The sequence below is a fragment of the Lissotriton vulgaris genome, chromosome 1_1 (genome assembly GCF_964263255.1).
Source record: "Lissotriton vulgaris chromosome 1_1, aLisVul1.2, whole genome shotgun sequence".
NCBI classification, from domain to species: domain Eukaryota; kingdom Metazoa; phylum Chordata; class Amphibia; order Caudata; family Salamandridae; genus Lissotriton; species Lissotriton vulgaris.
The window spans coordinates 569,800,651-569,818,748 of NC_141685.1; the positions used below are offsets into that span (position 1 = coordinate 569,800,651).

Here is an 18,098-nt window from a genome sequence, read left to right on the forward strand (position 1 = left end):
TAAAGCCCTCGCCACCCAATCCCTTTTCAGTTTCTCGCTTTCAGGCCTGGTGAGGTGTTTCTTGTGAAAGCGCAATGTCAGTGCGTTTAGATGCTAAGTATGGTAAAACTTTTTTCCTTTTAATTCAATGGTTTAGCACATTAGTATTCGATGATATGGAGAGTGGTTCGATCGCTATCTTTGGTCTTGGTCCGCACCGGCTGTTGTAATTAGTTCTAGGTAATGGAGGATATCTCCCCAGGAATGAGATGTGACGAGGAAAGTACTAGAATGTAGAGGTATGGTGGGGGAGGCGAGAGAAGGTTATGGTGTTGGGTGCAACTCAGATGAGACTGATTTCAGTTGTGTATGTGCGAACAGAGAACAGTAGACCATTCTGCTCAATGTAGTGGATAAATGAGTTTCAAATGGTACTAAGTCCAAGGCGGGTCATATCTCTTGTAACTTTCTAAGGAGTGACTTTTGTCTTGGTTCCTGGCCAAAGCTCAAAGGGGTAAGTGCATCAGCATGCAGATGAGAACTTTGGTGTTCGCAGACTTAGAGAAAGTGTACTCGTCCCCTTAATTTGGAGCATACATATAACTCAACTGATCTATTATTCTCTCAGGAGTATTTCAGTAAACCCTTTGCCTACTCAGCTAATGGAGACAATTTTCAAAAGAAGGGAATAGGGGCTGGAATATAGGAGCTAGTTAAAAGAAAAGGACCATATCATCACAAACTGGTTATCGCATTAAAAAGATTGAATCATACAGGTAGTACTTCTCTGGCCTCTCATTTACAGGTTATCGGCATTTGTCAGTACAGTCTTATCGTCAGACAGTGACATGGGTTTCAGTGGAGCCCTAGATTCTCTGAGTCATATGTAAGCTATGCTGCTCGTATCTTCTCTTGGTCCCCTCCAAGCTGTTGCTCCAGGCCTCATCCATAACGGTTTGTCCAGATGACTGCGGCATCGGATAGCAGGCAGTGGTCGCGAGGTAGTGTCCAAATGTGGTTTCCCAAACTCATCAGACATTGTGCTAAATCTTTTGGATCCGTGTAGCGACTAAGTTTGCGGTCCATTATTAACCTACATCAGTGCCCAATCGAAGAGGCCATATTTAATATTTATTTTGCGAAGTTAGGTTCTGGGGTATAGAAATACCTTACTGTTGGTGTCAGTTAAAGTCTGCAGTTACATGGATTTTGTGTCCATCTGGGTTATACAGTACATGTTTGCTTGATGCAGTAAAAATCTGTTGCACCTGTTCATGGCGAAGCAGGTGGGCATTGACGGGACATGGTCTGTGTCTGTTTCTGCAATAGGTGACTTCCTATTTCTGATCTTATGTGCCCTCTGTGGTCTTAGCTCCGGAGTGCGGGTTGTGCCTATGAGTCTGGACTGAGGGCCTACTAAAATGTCCTTCTCATTCTTTTCCGAAACACCATACAGTCGAATGTCATGTATTGTATGATTTTCAAGATCTGTCACTTTTTATTGCAAGTACTAGAGTTCTGGCCCCACATTATGCAATGTTCCATATTTGTTTCAGCAAGTTAGATTCTTCTCTCCATCCCTTCAATTAGGTTATTAAAGGCTCCTAAATCCGATAGTATGGATTCCAGTTCTATCGTGAAAGTGGCAATTAATGTTTCTATGGAGCCCAATCTGAACCCCACAGCTTTAATTTCCTTCAAAGTGGCCTCCAATGAGGCTTCTGTGGATGAGGCGATATTCTACATTTTAGAATTCCCCATGACCCCTGTGAAGAGCAAATGGCGTGAGGCCTTACAGGAGGCCATGCTAACCTGTGTTAAGAGTGTCAGCAGAGAGAAAATATCTGGTGGATGTATCATGGATAATTCTGTCACTTCTATGTTAGTCCACTGCGCCTTGCTCAGGGTCATCTTTGTTTGGGTGCCTTCATACCAGCAGAAAGGCTGGAGAATTATGCCTCGAGTCCCAGCTGGGCCCAGCAACAAGCACTGTTCTTAAAATTTCGAGCAGATAGGTAAACAATTAGTGTGTGCAGGGGCTCAGCACGAGGATAGTGTAACTATCTGGATGAGCAGGAGCTATAGTAAGGGTTCAAAGCTAAGGTGGGAGTACTCAAGAGGCCCTGGGTGTCTTGTCCTGACACCAGCAGGGATTGGTGCGGTTCTGTCTAAAAAATACTGAGATAAATGTTTCATCAGGGTATATAAAAAAATAATAAAGGCCGTCGGTTGGAGGAGCCAGGTGGGGTTTCCTTACCGTGAGTTGTAGAGTAGTTTTTTTCTACGGCCTTTGCTCAGCTGTGTGTGTTGCAACACCTTCATGCACAAAGAAAAAGGCCCCCCACATAGTCCAGACTCCTGGGGCTCTTCTGAGGAGTGCCACAAAACGTTGGGTGTGGTGACCCCTGCAGGTTCAGCTCCTTTGCTGACCAGGTGATTTCCAACTTGTCCAACGGCACTATTTGCTGGTAATGTGGGATCCTGGGTCTTAAACAGGCATAGCGATCCACATTCGTCTATGCAACACTGCTGGCAGCGGGAAATGGGTTTCGGTAAACGGTGGCATCACTTCGTGCACAGGCTCCATCTCCCCTTCGCAGTTATGCTTCTAGGTCCTTCAGAGTGATTTTCAAATTCCTCACACTTTTGTTCAAAACTCCTAATACAAAAGTTATGTTGTTTTTTCTTCTTGTAATTCGGTTTCTGGTTTATTCACTTCTTAATTTTGCATTATTGAATCTCTTATCATATCCAATTTTGCGCCTTTTTCATTTAACTGATCAAAATTAGGCAATTTTAGGTAAAAAGTTTAGTTTATTTTTGATACACATTGGTTCTTTGACGGTATGTGTATTTGAACACTACAAAATGGTCTCCAGAATTGGTGATGGCAAAATTGTCAAAATACCTGCTTTTTGTGTAGGCAGGTTTCTGATACATTAGTAGTTATTAGGGACCTCCAGGTGATGTGGTGATCTAATGAAGTATATAGATGTAGAAAGCCCAAATGTAAATTACAAAATAAAGTGGAAATGATAATAGGAAAAGAATGAAGAGGTCTAGGAAAACATATATTATTACTTGCTTCCACATTCACTCTTGTTGGTTTAAGATTGGCCAAAGTTTTAATGTCTGCTTAAGTGAAATTGGGGTGGTCTCTGGAAACAGGTGAATGGATCTGTCATGAAGAGAAACACATTTAAACACTTTTAAACCTGGTAAGTTCCAGCAGTTATAGTGCAATGGATTAACTGCGTGTATGATATTAAATGCATTTGATTTTACTTGCCTTGGCTTAGTGAAATTGATTAGATGAAGTTTTAAAGTTTTTTGAAAATTTGCGTAAGTAGTAATATAATGCAGATACTCTTGGGCAGTACATTAGCCTTGCGGCTTGGGAATCATTATTAAACTAAGGCAAATATTTTATAGCAAAAAATAGATGGTGCATGCTGAGGTTAGTTGGTAGAAAAGGTGTAAGTCATGTTGTCACTATTTTTAGGATTAATGGTTTATGAAATTGATTTTAGACAGGCAATAATATTTGTCTATTTAGTCATGTGTGCAGTCTTTCCTCTGAAATTTCCATGAATTCTTTAACCCCTTAAGTGCGGGGAACGTTCAGCGGTCGTCGCGTGCACTACCTCGCAAGTGCTGCGCACGTCCGCTGAACGTTCCATTCCCGTTAGCGCAATCGAACGTCCGCACTGGGGCGGAATTTTCGGCGCGCTTAACGGGTTAAAAAGAGGCAATCTGTAAAGAATCTACTTTTTTATTCCAGAAAGAAGAGACTTCCATAATAGAACAGAAACTTTGGAAAATGGTACATGGGGTGGGCCAGTGTGATCAGGTTTCATTGGCTTGCTTGTTGACTAATGTTTTCTTTCCATATCCGTGACACAATTGACGATGAAGTGACTTTTGTGGAAAGCTGTTTTAGGTAAATCACAAATCTGTAGGTGGCAAAACGAAATGCCTTTTTGATTGTAATACTCCAGTCCTAATTGAAATCATTAGGAATTGTATGATTTTGCCCTCTCATATATGATTTGATTGTATTTTCCTCCAAGCAAGTCTCCTGCAAGGGACAGGTTTGGGAGTTTTGCTGGGTTAAACATGTAGTTGCAAATGTATTCCGGTTAAGGGCAGCATTAAATGTGTTTAGAGTGGGGATTAGAATAGAGTCCTTCCGAAATTGGGCCATTTTGAATTGCAAATGCTTTTTTGCATAACGTTTCCACCTGCAGAAATGCTTACCTGTTGCATTTCTTTTTGCAGGAATAGTTACATATCACTGTACTCCCGGGAATCTACAACAATCCAAATTTCCAGGACTGCAACAAGAATGCTTTGCGAATTTCCCTTAAAGGTTAAAACAGTGTTTCAAATGTAGACTTAACTATATTAGTTTTGTGAATTTGCCCTATTCTCGCTCTCGCAGTCTCTCGGAACACTAGGGGATTTAGGAGTTTTTGAGCGTAAGCGCATCCTCACATTTTAAGCTTTAGGTACTTGAAATGTGTTTAAACGTTAATAGACATGTTCCACAGATTTCTGGTTTAGTGTACAGCAGCTTTTGTCACTTTCACAAAAGAAAGCAATATTGTAGGAAAAGCGGATTTCTAAAGTGAAATGTTTTCTTCAATGAGTAGTTTGTTTTTCCCCAAAACGTGTTTGTATCTGGTAAACTGAAATTCTGTTATAATTTCTTATAGAAACTAAACAAATGTTCATCCTGGAAGCTCATTTATTTCAATATATTATATACCTTGATACAATACTTTCCTGTCTTGTAGCGTATAATGCATATACATTTTAATGTTATTTTCCTTGGTTAGAGTGGATGCCCTTCCAAGAGTGACTTGTCCAAACCATCCGGATGCCATTTTGGTTGAAGATTACAGAGCTGGGGACATGATCTGTCCTGAGTGTGGGCTAGTAGTAGGTAAGAGTCTTGCATTTTATTTTGTAGTCCATCTTTTGACTTCATGACACCTTTTATTAAATCCTTAAGAAGTTCTCACCATACTTTAAATTGAAATATTGCTGGTAAGGTGTAACATGCAAGATGTTGCTTAGTGTCATGTTGCCATTCAGGGTTTTGAATGGTATACCTCTACTGACGTCCATACTTGCTTTTTTAGGTCGAGCGTAGCGATGGACTTTTTGTATACTTTAGTATACCTATATGCTTACTGAATATGTGGACACGAGTCGGACGCGCGCATTTTCCGTCTCGGATTTGGCCTTGTGAGCGCGTGTTTGCTGCTGGCATGAGCTGTGAGCGTGTACGGCGGCGTCAGCAGCGTCTGTTCTCGCTCTCCTGCTTTCACTTTTGAGACGCCACACGAGCCTCTCGCAGGCACCTTCACTGCCGCCGACCTCTCCCCCACAGTGCTTGTTTTTTGTTTGCTTCTGATGTTGTGGACACTACATACTCCACTCCGACCTCGTCCAGGCTCCGAAGCAAAGCTGGGTCACAGGAAAACCTGTTCCTGTAAGTAGCCGAATAACACACACAGCAACTTTCCACCTCCTTTGCTGACTCTAATCGGATGCGGGCCCGCACTGCGAAGAATAGGGTCTCTTCGTGTGAACTCGGTGTTCCACGGTAAAGAAATATGCAAGCAATAAATGAACTTATTAGATTCGAATGCGCAAAGCCTTGCCTGCTCGCCACGAAATAATGTAATCTAATCATTCCACAGGAATGTAAACGCAGGGCATATTTTGCTGCGTGCTGTTAAGATAAATTTTCGTTTAAATCTCTGAAGAGTTCGCCTTACCCATAAAGGAGCCATGCCAAGTCTGTGGCTGCCCTTACTGGTGCCTATTTGTTCCTGAAGCTTCCTTGAGGTTGCCAGACCCGTCGAGCGCGCTCCAGCATGCAGATGAGCTGCCGAGTGCACTTGAGTGAACTGTCCCGTTTTAGGGCAGCAGACCTGCTTTTGTGGTACAGAATCGGGCTATTGCCCTCTCATTATCTGGGCTAGTGCTTAAGCCTCTGCCACCATTGAAATACTGTACAGAATCCGCCGGTTTCCCCCAATTAAATGAAGTATCGGATTAGACGACACTGCATGAAGTCTCAACCCGGTAAACATATTCTGGATTTCATTGCAAAGATTCAAGTGATATTGAACAAAGTTGTTTGAATGTGCATAATGCAAAACACCAGCCTGCTTACATGGCGAATACACCTCACAGACTGCATTCCTTTAGTTTGATAGACTGCATTCCTTTAGTTTGATGGACGTGCCGGAACTGGTCACACATTACCTGCCATTTTGAGGTCGAGCCTGGGCAGCGTATGCGCTGCAAGCCATGCTGTATTGGAGTATGTACTTGAAGCCCTGCCCACTCTCCGTCCATATTTGTCATTGTCTTGTGCCATTGTCCTTCGTAAATGCTGGTTATAGTCTTGCTGCGGACAGCTTTTGCTGTCTCTTGCAGGCAGCACTGCATTCTATACTTTTTGTTTCATTGGATGGCCCTCGTGTCTACTTTAATATCGTAGTTTTAAATTGGCAGAGTTCTTCCCTACTGTTTGCCCTACCCACAGACCATAGCTCGTCCTCCATTCTTTTTGTTTTGATGCCTTATGCATCGTTCTGTTGCTAATGCTGTTAATTCTTTTTTTTTGTTTTTGTTTTACTCACCCCCCCCCCCATCTTGCCATTGGGTAGCCACTATTGACTTTGCTGTAGGCTTAAAAATCCATGGGCATTGATAAAGCCAATAGTTGTGGCCAGACATTTTTTTCTATACTTGCAAGATGGTTGCCGTGTTGTATTCACGCAACGTATTGTGTTACATCACATGATACGCAGCAGCCGTCTAAAATATATTTAAAACGTTTTTTTCTTTAATTTCAAAACTGCAGCACGTGCAGTATCGGACAAGCCACTTGCTATCTTGTAAGTTTTTAAAAGTTCTTTCTGTACTCCTAAAACAGCCGATCTGGTTTTGTCAAAGCTAGTCTTGCCTCCTGCTTAGCGTTGACAAAGTGAGACAGGGCTTTTTTTGCCCACTCTTTAACTTAACGATAGATACTACTGCCCTCTAGCCAGTTGATGGAGACTGCCAGGGGTCTCAGCATAGTCTCTGGTCAAGGGCATAGGCCTTTTTACTTTTACCTCTCTGGGTTACAGGTCTCCTTGAACTGTGGTCCTTTGCCTTCATGATGTTTCGAACATGTGGGGAAGATCCCTGCTCATGTGTGCAGGGGTGTGGAATTATTTTAAAATTCTACTTGGCCAAGGACAAAATGTTACACAAATCTACTTGCCCTCTGTAAATATCTGCTTGCCCTACCTACTGTATAAATCACTAAGCTAGGTCTGCACAGAGAGAGCCTGCACTGCAATCAGTGCATCATATGTGTAATACATATTTCAAATGCCAGTTCAATTATGCAGTGAATGGTGATGCACACTTATATGCAAATGTTGAACTGGCTAGTTGTACAGCATGTGTGAAAATGTAATTGTGCACTGCACCCACGTATCAGCAGTTTTGTCTGTGACAGAATTTCATATATAAAGAAATGATATCTAAAGGCAGAGTGTAGACTGGTAATTGACTACATGTATTGCTGTCTTTGGTGACGACTGTGTCAGAATATGAACCTGTAGGACAAAGGATTTCTCCTTCGTATGGCCAACTCGTAGCTCTCCTGCTTCAAAAATACGCAATTGATGTTCTGACAAACATGTGTGGATGGGAATAACTGCACTTCTTGGCCAAGTTTATCAACTCATCATGGAGCTGCAAAATCATGTAGCAGAGGTACTGTGGTTGACTTAGACCGTATCCACGATTCTTGTCAGAGTTTCTATACTTTTAATGGGGAAGTTAAATCAATTTCTCCTTTTACAATCCTGGCCAGGTGTAAGGTGGGTATATTACGGTGTATACAAGGTAACATCTGCACATTCTTCCCCCACACAAGTATCATATACAAAACTGGCAGTATCAGTACAAGGTTCTCTTGCACAGTACTGGTGTAGTAATTGTGGAAGCAGCAGCGGAGGCTTCACTGATATGGAGAGGCAACTCTTTCGTGGATGTGCAAGTTTGTCTAACTCAGAATAAAAGTTATGTAGAACATATCACACACACACACACACACACACTTGCATAGCAGCAAATAAAACGCAATTCCCTTCTCACAGCAAAGGGAAGGACAGCTAAGTTAAAGAATCAGTCAATCTAGAAGTGGGGGGCTAAGGATCATTGTGATGGAGGAGTAGTGAGTCACTGGACAGTCTCAGCATTCCACGTCACACCTAGCAAGGACACCTGGGCTTAATCACAGTAGAATTGGAAACCCTTCCCTGGCCTGATGGATATTCGAGGCAAATTTGACAAATTAAGATTATTTATGCTTCAACTACCAGAATGACTAATTCCAATATTAACTGTCCAGCTGAACAAATATCCAAAAGTGCCACTACTAGTTTTCATGTGCTCTGTTATTGTGGTCTCTGACCATCATCTAACCCCTTTTGCAGACGGACTCGATCTCGTATTTCTCTGAAGGACCAAAAAAGGTTGTAAGAGGAAGGGAGCAGGGGGTACACCAAAACCATACTTGGGGCACGGACCAACACACTGCACAAATGTCAACATGCCAAAGCCCATCTCTCCCTGCTTCCTAGCCCTAGCCATAAGAGGTGTAAAGGTGTTCAAATACACACGACCCATCATGTATAGTGCATTTGATTCTTTAGCAATTAAGGAAAATCTACAACTCCTACCCACCACTTTAGACAAAATGGAAACGCACACCTTGCACTGATAGCAAATAAAGTTATCACCTCTAATTAATGACTGTAACATAAAACAATGTATACAGCACCTACTGCTAATGGTTGCAGGCAAAAGCCCCTCCAGTAATTGCCCCACCCTTCATTACAGATAATAATCAAATACAAAAACCAACAAATGTGCTACTGTTTTTTTTTATTCACACAGGGTACATCTTTAGCCAGAAATGGTTTGGGGGTAGATTGCTAAAATATAAATCCATAGTAATCTAGGAACCAGTTAGGTTTTAATAACTGACAAACACACTTTGGGAGTGAGCCTTTAGCTGGAGTGCAACTGCAACCAGATCACATCCCATACTTCCGGACAAAGGCAGAGGAAGAAGACATTAGGAATGTTGGAGCACCATGCTAGAGTGCGGGTGAACTAAGCAATTACAATTCTGGTGGCAGCAGGTGTGTGAAATCACTGAGCTATTTTTCTTGCTCTTGCACCCTGTATTCCCATTCCTGTAGGTGCTCTGTTCTGCATTGTGAAGGATAAGTGATGGGGTGTACAGGTTCCTCGACCTGCACTTAAGAGTGCATAGCACAAGAATTATGCAGCAGGTGCACTCATAGGCTGTGCTATCCTACTGGCGTGTTCTTCTCGCACACGCCATACAATTGTTCCTACCATCCCACCACCAGCCCAGCTCTTAATCAGCTACTACATTCTAAGTCGAAAGGGCCCAGGTTCAGAGCATAGCGTTTCTTTTCAGTTGAGAGGAAGACAACGTTATTAGAAACTGGCCGAACAAACCTTTCACATGTGCGCATCAACTGCAAATTTGTTTTAATTGGTGCAGAAGCAAGTACTCTGCTGCAGCACTAGATAAATAGAGTGGCCGTACATCTGAACTTGCATTTCAGATACCGCCAGTGTCTGATGCACAAGGATATCAGGGACAGGCAGTTTAAGTGAAACCATAATGCATGCCCTGGCTGCTTTAGAGACCAAGTCAGAGAGACGGCTGGGAAGTGTAGGCCCTGTGAAAGCTGACTTTCGTGTTTGAGCACAACATGGAGCTTGTCATATATCCTTTACACACATTCAGCAAGCAATGTAGAGGGTGCGGAGGGAGCCAGATCTCGGAGCACAGGGCCACACAGAGTTAAGCGAACGAGAAAACAAAAAAATACAGGTACCTACATTCGATTCCTAGAATGAGGACGGCCAGATCAAATTACAAAGGGCAGAGGGTGAAATGACAAGAATGAAAACCGCTCTCCTTCCTCACCCAAGCCTCTTACTAGTGAATGCTGAAAGTGCGTTGCATTAAAACCATGTTTTCCTGCTCTTCATGTGCAGCTTTTCTGAGGCATTGAGATGCCCTGCATTTCATGACCTTCAGAAATGCACAGGCATTCTATTTTTTTCTTCTGCAGAGTGGCCCTAAGCCCACCCCCAGACTGAGATAACCAATAGTCTTAATTTAATATCACCCAGGACCCCGTTTAATAATAAAAATACACTCTAGACATCACCAATTCTTCATACACAGACCCACTCATTTTAAACTATCCCAAAATACATGCACAGTCCACAGAACCATAAAGACCACAAACTTCCTTTTGATAGAGACTTCAGTTTCACTGGCAAGGTATGTAGTCCAGTGTCAAAATTGTTAAATGCGTTCTGAAAAAAAAAAATCTAATCCTGAATTTCTCTTCAGGCGATTTGCGATCCTGACGAAACGAGTTGACCTGCCAATGTTTCATGAAAAACAAGCCAAATGAGTCACAGTTCACAAAGAAGTGACACACAAAGTCTCCCACACTGACAGGTGGCGCGCATACACCTCTGTCAGAACAGACCGATGTAACACACTCATGAAGGCTCACCGTAAACAAACCTGCCTCGGGACCATGCAGCCTCACAATTAACATTGTTACAATCCCGGGCCTCCCCACTGCTATCCGATACTCACTGTCAAGTCTCTTGCAGGGCTGTGTCTTGGTGCTGTCGTCAAAGCACAGATTATTAGAAGTGATGGCGGGAAGACACCCCATTGCAGCAGCTGGTACCTCAGGCCCCTCTGGGGTTAACTCACGCGCTGAAAGGCTGAGTTGCTGACAGCGCTCAATTTATGTTTAAAAGAGGCAGGGGCACAGATTGTTCCTGTGCCTGGTAACATGATTCCGATGCAGGGGAGGGGAGCGTGATCCGATGCTCATGACAATCAGAGGCCTCAAAGTTCTCTGAGTGTCTGTGCCCCCCAGAGTGCCCACAGTGCCGATATTTTTTACCCAATTTAATGTCTACTTGTCCCTCGAACAAACTAGACATTAAATCTTCTTGCCCCTCATAAATATCAACATGGTTCGGGCGTCGGGCGTTATGATTCCCCCACCCCTGTGTGTGGTGTGTTCTTGAGTATGTCTTAATAACGGAGTGCTGGAGTCCATTGGAAACACTGTTTTGCACAAAAATGGTTGAGACCAGCAGCGCATGCGTCGCTCTGCGAGATATGCTGTATTAGAGTATGGACTTGTTGCCCCGCCCACTCTCGGCCCATATTTGTCATTGGCTTGCGTCATTGTCCTTCGTAAATGCTGGCTTCTGATTGGTTCTTAGGCTTGTTAGGCCCTCCTTAGTACCACCTTGTCTTCATTTGTAACCTCCCATGAGGACCGACCCTTTTACTTCTGTTACACAGTGTCTTATTTCGTCTGTAAGTGCTATTTTCTCTGAGTTTCTCCTACTGTAGGCACTAAATGCTTTCCTGTAACATTCAGAGGGTCACTTGCGCTTTCTCTTTACAAGCAGCCCGGGACAATGGCTGCCGCTTCTTTGAAATAAAATAGGTTTCGCATTTGCAAGAGTTTGAGCTTTTTGCAATGTAAATGGCAATGCCTTTTGTTTGTGTTAATTATCCCCAAAAAATAATAAAAGGCATTGCCATTTACAATGCCAATAGCTTAAACTCTCGCAAATGTGGGATCTATTGCATTGCACATCTATTGCTAGCATTCGTGTGAGGCTCACTCTGCCGCAGGCAGCCGACAGGTTTGTTTTTAAGAGTCACTTAACAGAATCCGCCTGCTTTTGAAGCCGGCTAGGAATAACAAAGTCTGAGTATATTGCTCTGTCACTGACAGGCCACCGTGAGGGCCTCTTCCAGCACAAAGGGGTTGTGGCCTCATGGCCACAGCTGCCAATTCTTTAGCTGGGGAGCCAGGTTCGAGTCCTGGTGTTTGCTCCACATCCTGTGATTCGAGTTCGCGCCTGTGGACATGAATCTGAACTTCTGTAACGTCACCTAGCGCTTGTGTGAGGCACTCTAATGCTAGTTAAGCGCTGCATACCAAAACGCGTCAGCAGATAAGTTAAGGGATACAGGGTTAGCTTACGCAAATTCATTCCTTAAAGCACACATTACTTTAGGGACCCTCGAAGGCTGCTAGCAGTCATTGGACACCAACAGGTCGCTAAGGCAGGACATTTTACAAATTGTAGCTGACACTTTTCTTACAGTGCCTCTACCATATGTTTTAAGTTTATTTTATCCATTGCTTCTTTCAAAACCTTTAAAAGCTATAAACATTCAAGTCAATTAACACAGAGAAGTTAAAGCATTTATTAATTCATAAAATATATAAAAATGTAAACATCGCTGGAAGGATTCTGTGAATATAAAAGAGTTAGTGCTTGCTTTCTGCCTGCTTGGCGTAGATATCTGTTTTATGTTACTCTGACAGCAGGGCCCACAAAAACATACGTGTTCATGAGCTCGTCTCCCTGACGGGCATAAGTCGCATTTTCAATTCGGTAGACTAGAGGGTTGTTTTGACATCTTCATATAAAGTTCCTTGCACATGTAAGCCTACAGTACGGAGTTTTATTTATTTTTTTAAATATTAGCAATGCAATAGGGCTCTCATTACGGAAAGTTTGAGCAATAGCCATTGCATTATAATTTGCAACACCAGTAGCTCAAACTTTGAATAATGCGAGACCTATTGCATTGCAAATGCTTGTTTTTTTTGGTTCTCATTCTGCCAATTAACTTGTAGGCAATACTCCGTTTCCCTTACTGAGGGCTGGATGTAAATAGTCTTTCCACTCAAAAAAACTAGCTGCTTCCACTCCCACTCCCACACACATGGCATTAGGGGGACAAGAACCAACAGCTATTAATTGACCTAATTATTGGACCCCATTCCTCTGACACCAATCAATCAACATGACCCAAACCTTCTCTTGACTTCTAGGGTCACACGCCACATCTAATTGACTTGTATGTATAATGTTGTTTTTACGCTCGGATAAAAGGGGGGGAGCAGCCGATTTCCAAGCTTTACAGATCTCTCGTCTACCCAATAAAATAACATAAAAAATTAATCTGGCGGCCCTTTTATTTGAGGCCAAAATACTATCTTGGCCTAGTCCAAAAAATATAAGTAGCGGTGTAATTTCTATCGGAATTCCTGTAACATCCGTCAAATTCAGAAATGGCAATCCAAAATTTAGTGATCGCTGGGCAAGTTAGAAACGTATGACAGTCATTTGCTAGGGGGTCTTGCAATCTCGAACATACATACTGAGTTCCAGAAAATGTTGTCAACTTCGCAGGGGACCAGTAAACCCGATAAAGATATGCAGGTTTAACTGTCTCTCGGAGCAATGCAAAAGAGCCCGACCACACCTCTCAAATTTGTATTTTTCACATCGTTTCGCCAAAGCTTTTGGATATCCTGATTTATATCATCCTCTGCTTCAATTAGTTGGATACCACAAAGCAACTTCTATAATGATTTTCCCCATTTTCATAGCTTGAATTAACCAGGCGTCATCCTCCTGCTCCTCCCAATGTTGCCTAGCCCACCAAGCAGAAAGTTGGTAATATTTGAATCTGGTTAATGGTCCATGAATACATAGAATCAGAGATTCCCATTTGATCAGATCTGCACCTGTTTTTAGATCTCCCCACTGCGAGATACCTGCTTGCTTCAATGGTAGTCTAAGCAAGTAGTCCAAACATTCTGGAGTGCCTGGGGAACCCCAAATCGTCGAGTAATCAGAATAATAAGGTACTACCAATTTGTTTTGAATATAAACCCAGTTCTTCACAGCCTGTAACAAGATCTTAAGGCTAACCTTTTTGAAAAATATTGGGTCCCCAAACTTAAATAGGAACTGCCCCTGCTGATCCCCTTGATCACTCAGCATTGCTCCATAAATAAGGCTTAATGCAGAATCTGTCTTGTTTAATAGCATCCTAAAGTTTTTAAAATGAAACGCGTGTCTAAACCCATAAATCTGGCAGAGCAAGTCCACCCTCCTTCTCCAACCTTCTCCTCTGCCTTTTCCATGAAATACGAGCCCCTTGTGACGCCCAACAAAACTTCCAATCTTGCTCTGTAACTTTGCAACCTCATTCTTATCAAATGGGAAGGGTATATTATTAAAAAGAAAAGTTATTTTTGGGAGTATGATCATTTTGATTAAATTGACCCTACCATATAAATTTAAGAGGGAGATTTGCCCATCTGATCAATAATGTCCCAATCTCTTGACTAATTGATGCAGCAAAAGGTTCAATATAAAAATTAAATAACAAGGGGGACAACTGGCATCCCTGCCTTGTACCTCGCATAATATCGAACCAATTAGTTAGTTACCCGTTAATTAGAACTCTGGCTCTGGGTTTTCTATAAAGTGACTGAACTGCTTTTATTAGGTTCTTAGGAAATCCAAAATTAAAGACTTCCAAAGATCCGGCCAGTGGACTTGGTCAAACGCTTTAGCAGAGTCAACTGCCACTAGTTACTGGAAGGTTATAACATTTTGCCAGGTCCACTATCCCCAGAATTGTATCAGTAAGTTCATTAAGCTGCCTTCCAGGAATTAACCCCCTCTGATCACTATGAATGACACTTTTTTCTAGTTTTAGTGACTCTTGCCGCCAATATCCCCGTAAACACCTTGTAATTCGTGTTCAGAAGGGATATAGGTCTATAGGATTCAGCTGCCAGCGGGTCCTCCCCATCTCTCAGTAGATTATCAAAAAGCTCTTTAGGTTTAAATTTCTTTATTAGTTTCAGTGTCAAACACATGCTGTACATTGCCATAAGGAAATTTCATGAAAGAAGGCAGAGGACACACCGGCATCTTAGTTTCATATAGCTTGTCTCATTACTCACCAGGGTCCTCTAATCCCACCGGTGTCCCTGTAGGGTGCCGTCGTTGGGATTTGTTTCCTGAGAGTGGACCATAACAATGCCAAGTAGATAGTAACAACATTAACAAATCCCCCAACCGCCCCTGGAGGCTTCCCCTCCAACCAGTGTGCCGATTTTCGTGAAGCGAATGCTTCGTAGGTGTGACGCATTTACTGTGCCTTATTCTCATGTTCAGTGGTGACGTGACTGTTGTCTGTCAGGCGTAAAAGGCGGCGGTATCGTGGGCTTGTCGTTAAATTCCTGGGAAAGAAGTGCTAGTAGTGGTTGCCAGACTGTGTGGAATGTGGCAGTGGACTGTGTGAGTGTGGCTTGGATGCGTTCCATCCCCAGTGTATGCCAGAGTTTATGCAGCCAGCCCGTGTGTGTTGGTCGTGTATTGGTCCTCCAGAGAGACGAATCACATGTGATGGAATGAGGAAGTGGAACACGCTGCCAAATCAGAAGATAGAATCACAGAATTCGATGGAAGCTTAAAAAGTGAACCGGCACACACCGGGATCTTCCGGAAACGAAGACGGTTTGGAAGCTACTGCGAGCTGCCCACATCCACAACTTCGGACGGCTGAAAAGATTTCCATGATTGAATGTGAAACACGAGTGGCACAGCATTAAAAACCCATAATTCAAAACAGAAAATCGCAGCGAACACCTGGTTCCCTCCTTGCCTCACATCCAGAAAGCGCACAGATTTAACAAATCCATCTAAGTGTTTTGGATGAACTGAACTTACCTCAAGTCCCCAGAGGTTTAAGGAACAGGGGAAAGAATTCATTTGGCCCTGAAGAGAGTTTGCGAAGAAATCTCCCAAACTCAAAACGCGTAGGCGAACAGGATCAAGTCCTAAGTTTTGAAATACAGATAAAATACTTAGGAATTCAAAGCCTAAAAACATTTCTACCGAGAGGTTATTTGTTTTCACGCAGACTCAGTGGAAGGCTGCGTTGTGGTCAAATATTGTTTTTGTCATTAAGTGTGTTTGCTTAAATGCTTATAATGATGTTACTGAAAAATACTTTGACATCTTTCCCTTTTTTTTTTAATGTTATCATTTTTTTGTAAATTATTTATACTAGTTATATGTCTCCATATTGTATATGTATTTTGATTCATGTTTAGTGTTGTAAAGATTGGGCATCACAACTTTTTTGGTCAGTACGTGAATAGCAGTGGTATTTCTCTTGACATAAATAATATCCACCAAAAGTTGCTTTTTTTACAAAATTGATGAATAAAACGGCGTAAATCGCCATGATAAACATATTAAATTTTGTTTATCCTTTCATCCAAAACTGAATGGTGTGAAATACAATGAAGTGTGGGTTCCTTACCCTTTTTTTATAAAGGGTTGCTGCCTGCAGCGCCAGTCCCATTTGCCGCCCCCTGACGGACTTCAGCGGATAGGTAAGTGCATTCGGGGGTCCCAATATGGTGTAGGCAGGGAACCTAGGAATTTCGGTATCTAGGGAACTGTCAATGTCTTTGAGAATCTCCGACCAATACCCTGTGACTTCTGTGCATTCCCTTAGGAAGTGTCAGCGTGCCCTCTGCTCCACAGCCCCTCCAACAAGATGGGCTCCTGGACGGATTGCCTTTGTGTAGCCTAGCCGGGGTGAGATACCAATACGTGGCGATCTTCACAGCCGTTTCCCTACCCGCTGTATTTCTAGCCGTGTGGTTGGCCCTGTAATATATGGATTGCCAGTCTCGGGGCGTTAGTGTCCTCCCTAGTTCTTTTTCCCAGCGTCTCTGTCCAGCCGTGTGTTGTTCCCCGGGGGGAGGATGAAGCATCTGGTAAAGATCGATAATCATGTCACGCTCTGACTCTTTTGATACCAGCCACTTCTCGAATTTCGTCATGAGCCTACCTACCATGGGCTCAGTCTCGGATTGTGTGAGCCAATGTCTGATTTGAAAGTATTGGAATAGCTGTGATTTGGCATCATAGGTTTGGGACACTGTGGGAAGCGGCAGGAAGCCCTCTAAGTGAAAAAGATGCCCCGCCGATCTGCAGCTTATACCCCTCCACTAAGGAAAGGACAGGGCTTCGGTGCCCGGAGGAAAATCAGGGTTGTCCCATAAAGGGGTTAGCGGCGATGGGAAGGATGTGAGCTCCCTTCTAGTGGCCACCGAGTCCCACACCTCCAGTATGGTCCGTCTGATTGGAGAGTTCTGAAGAGATCGTGGCTTAGGTGTGCGTCGAAGAAAAGGTATTTTCCACAGAGAGGTCCGTGCCATTGCCCTATCTTGGAAGAGCACCTCTTCTCCGATTCGGGCCTGTACCACTCCACCAGAAACCTCAGCTGCGCCGCCTGAAAATATTGTTGTAGATTAGGGATACCCAGGCCCCCCTCGTCCATCCCCCAGTAAGCTAGTTGTTTATTCAATCTCGGTCTCTTCCTTCCCCAGATAAATTGCTGTAGCGCAGCCTGCAACGTTTGGACAGTTCCTGCCGGTGGGGTCACGGGAATTGTCTGGAAGATATATAATGTCTTGGGGAGCGTCAACATTTTTACTGCTGCAATTCCCCCCAGCAGCGACAGCGGAAACTTCTTCCAGAGACTCAGCTCATCATTGATATGCGATGTCACTCTGGTGTAATTCAGAGTTACCGTCTGTTCCGCAGAATAGGTGCGGGTAATGCCCAGGTAGGGGATCTGCTTTTGAGTTCGCACACCTCCTCCGTACACGGGTGTTGCCTGGTGGAGGTGTGCATTTTTACCCAGTGGCAGTTGCAGTGATTTCCCTTTGTTGACTTTAAAGCCAGATACTCTACCGAAATTGTCAATTTCCTCTAAGAAGGCTGGGACCGAGCGCTTGGGGCTATCTAGTGCTGCTAGGATGTCGTCCGCATATAGGCCGATTTGGTGAGGCTCCCCGCCAAAAGTTCTGCCATGTATGTTGGGGTTGTCGTGCACCCTCTGTGCCGATGGCTCAATATAGAGAGCAAACAAGAGGGGGGAGACGGGGCATCCCTGCCTAGTGCTGCGTTGTATTTCGAAAGGACTGGAGCATTAACCGTTGAGACTGATCCGGGCCTGTGGTCGGTGGTAACCGCTCGCAATCCATGCCTGAAAAAGCTCACCCACCCCAAAGTGTTGCAGAACTTTCCCAAAAAAATGGCAGTCG

General features: G+C 43.4%; 1 protein-coding gene across 2 annotated transcripts in view; it reads left to right on the top strand.

Moving 5' to 3' along the window:
• Positions 1 to 18,098, top strand: part of GTF2B (general transcription factor IIB) — a 163,087-nt gene that overhangs the window by 13,093 nt on the left and 131,896 nt on the right. For both annotated transcript variants that reach the window (XM_086953967.1, XM_086953969.1), the window contains exon 2: positions 4,818 to 4,924. In XM_086953967.1, coding sequence (XP_086810093.1) covers positions 4,818 to 4,924 — 107 coding nt within the window. The remainder of the gene's footprint in view (positions 1 to 4,817; positions 4,925 to 18,098) is intronic.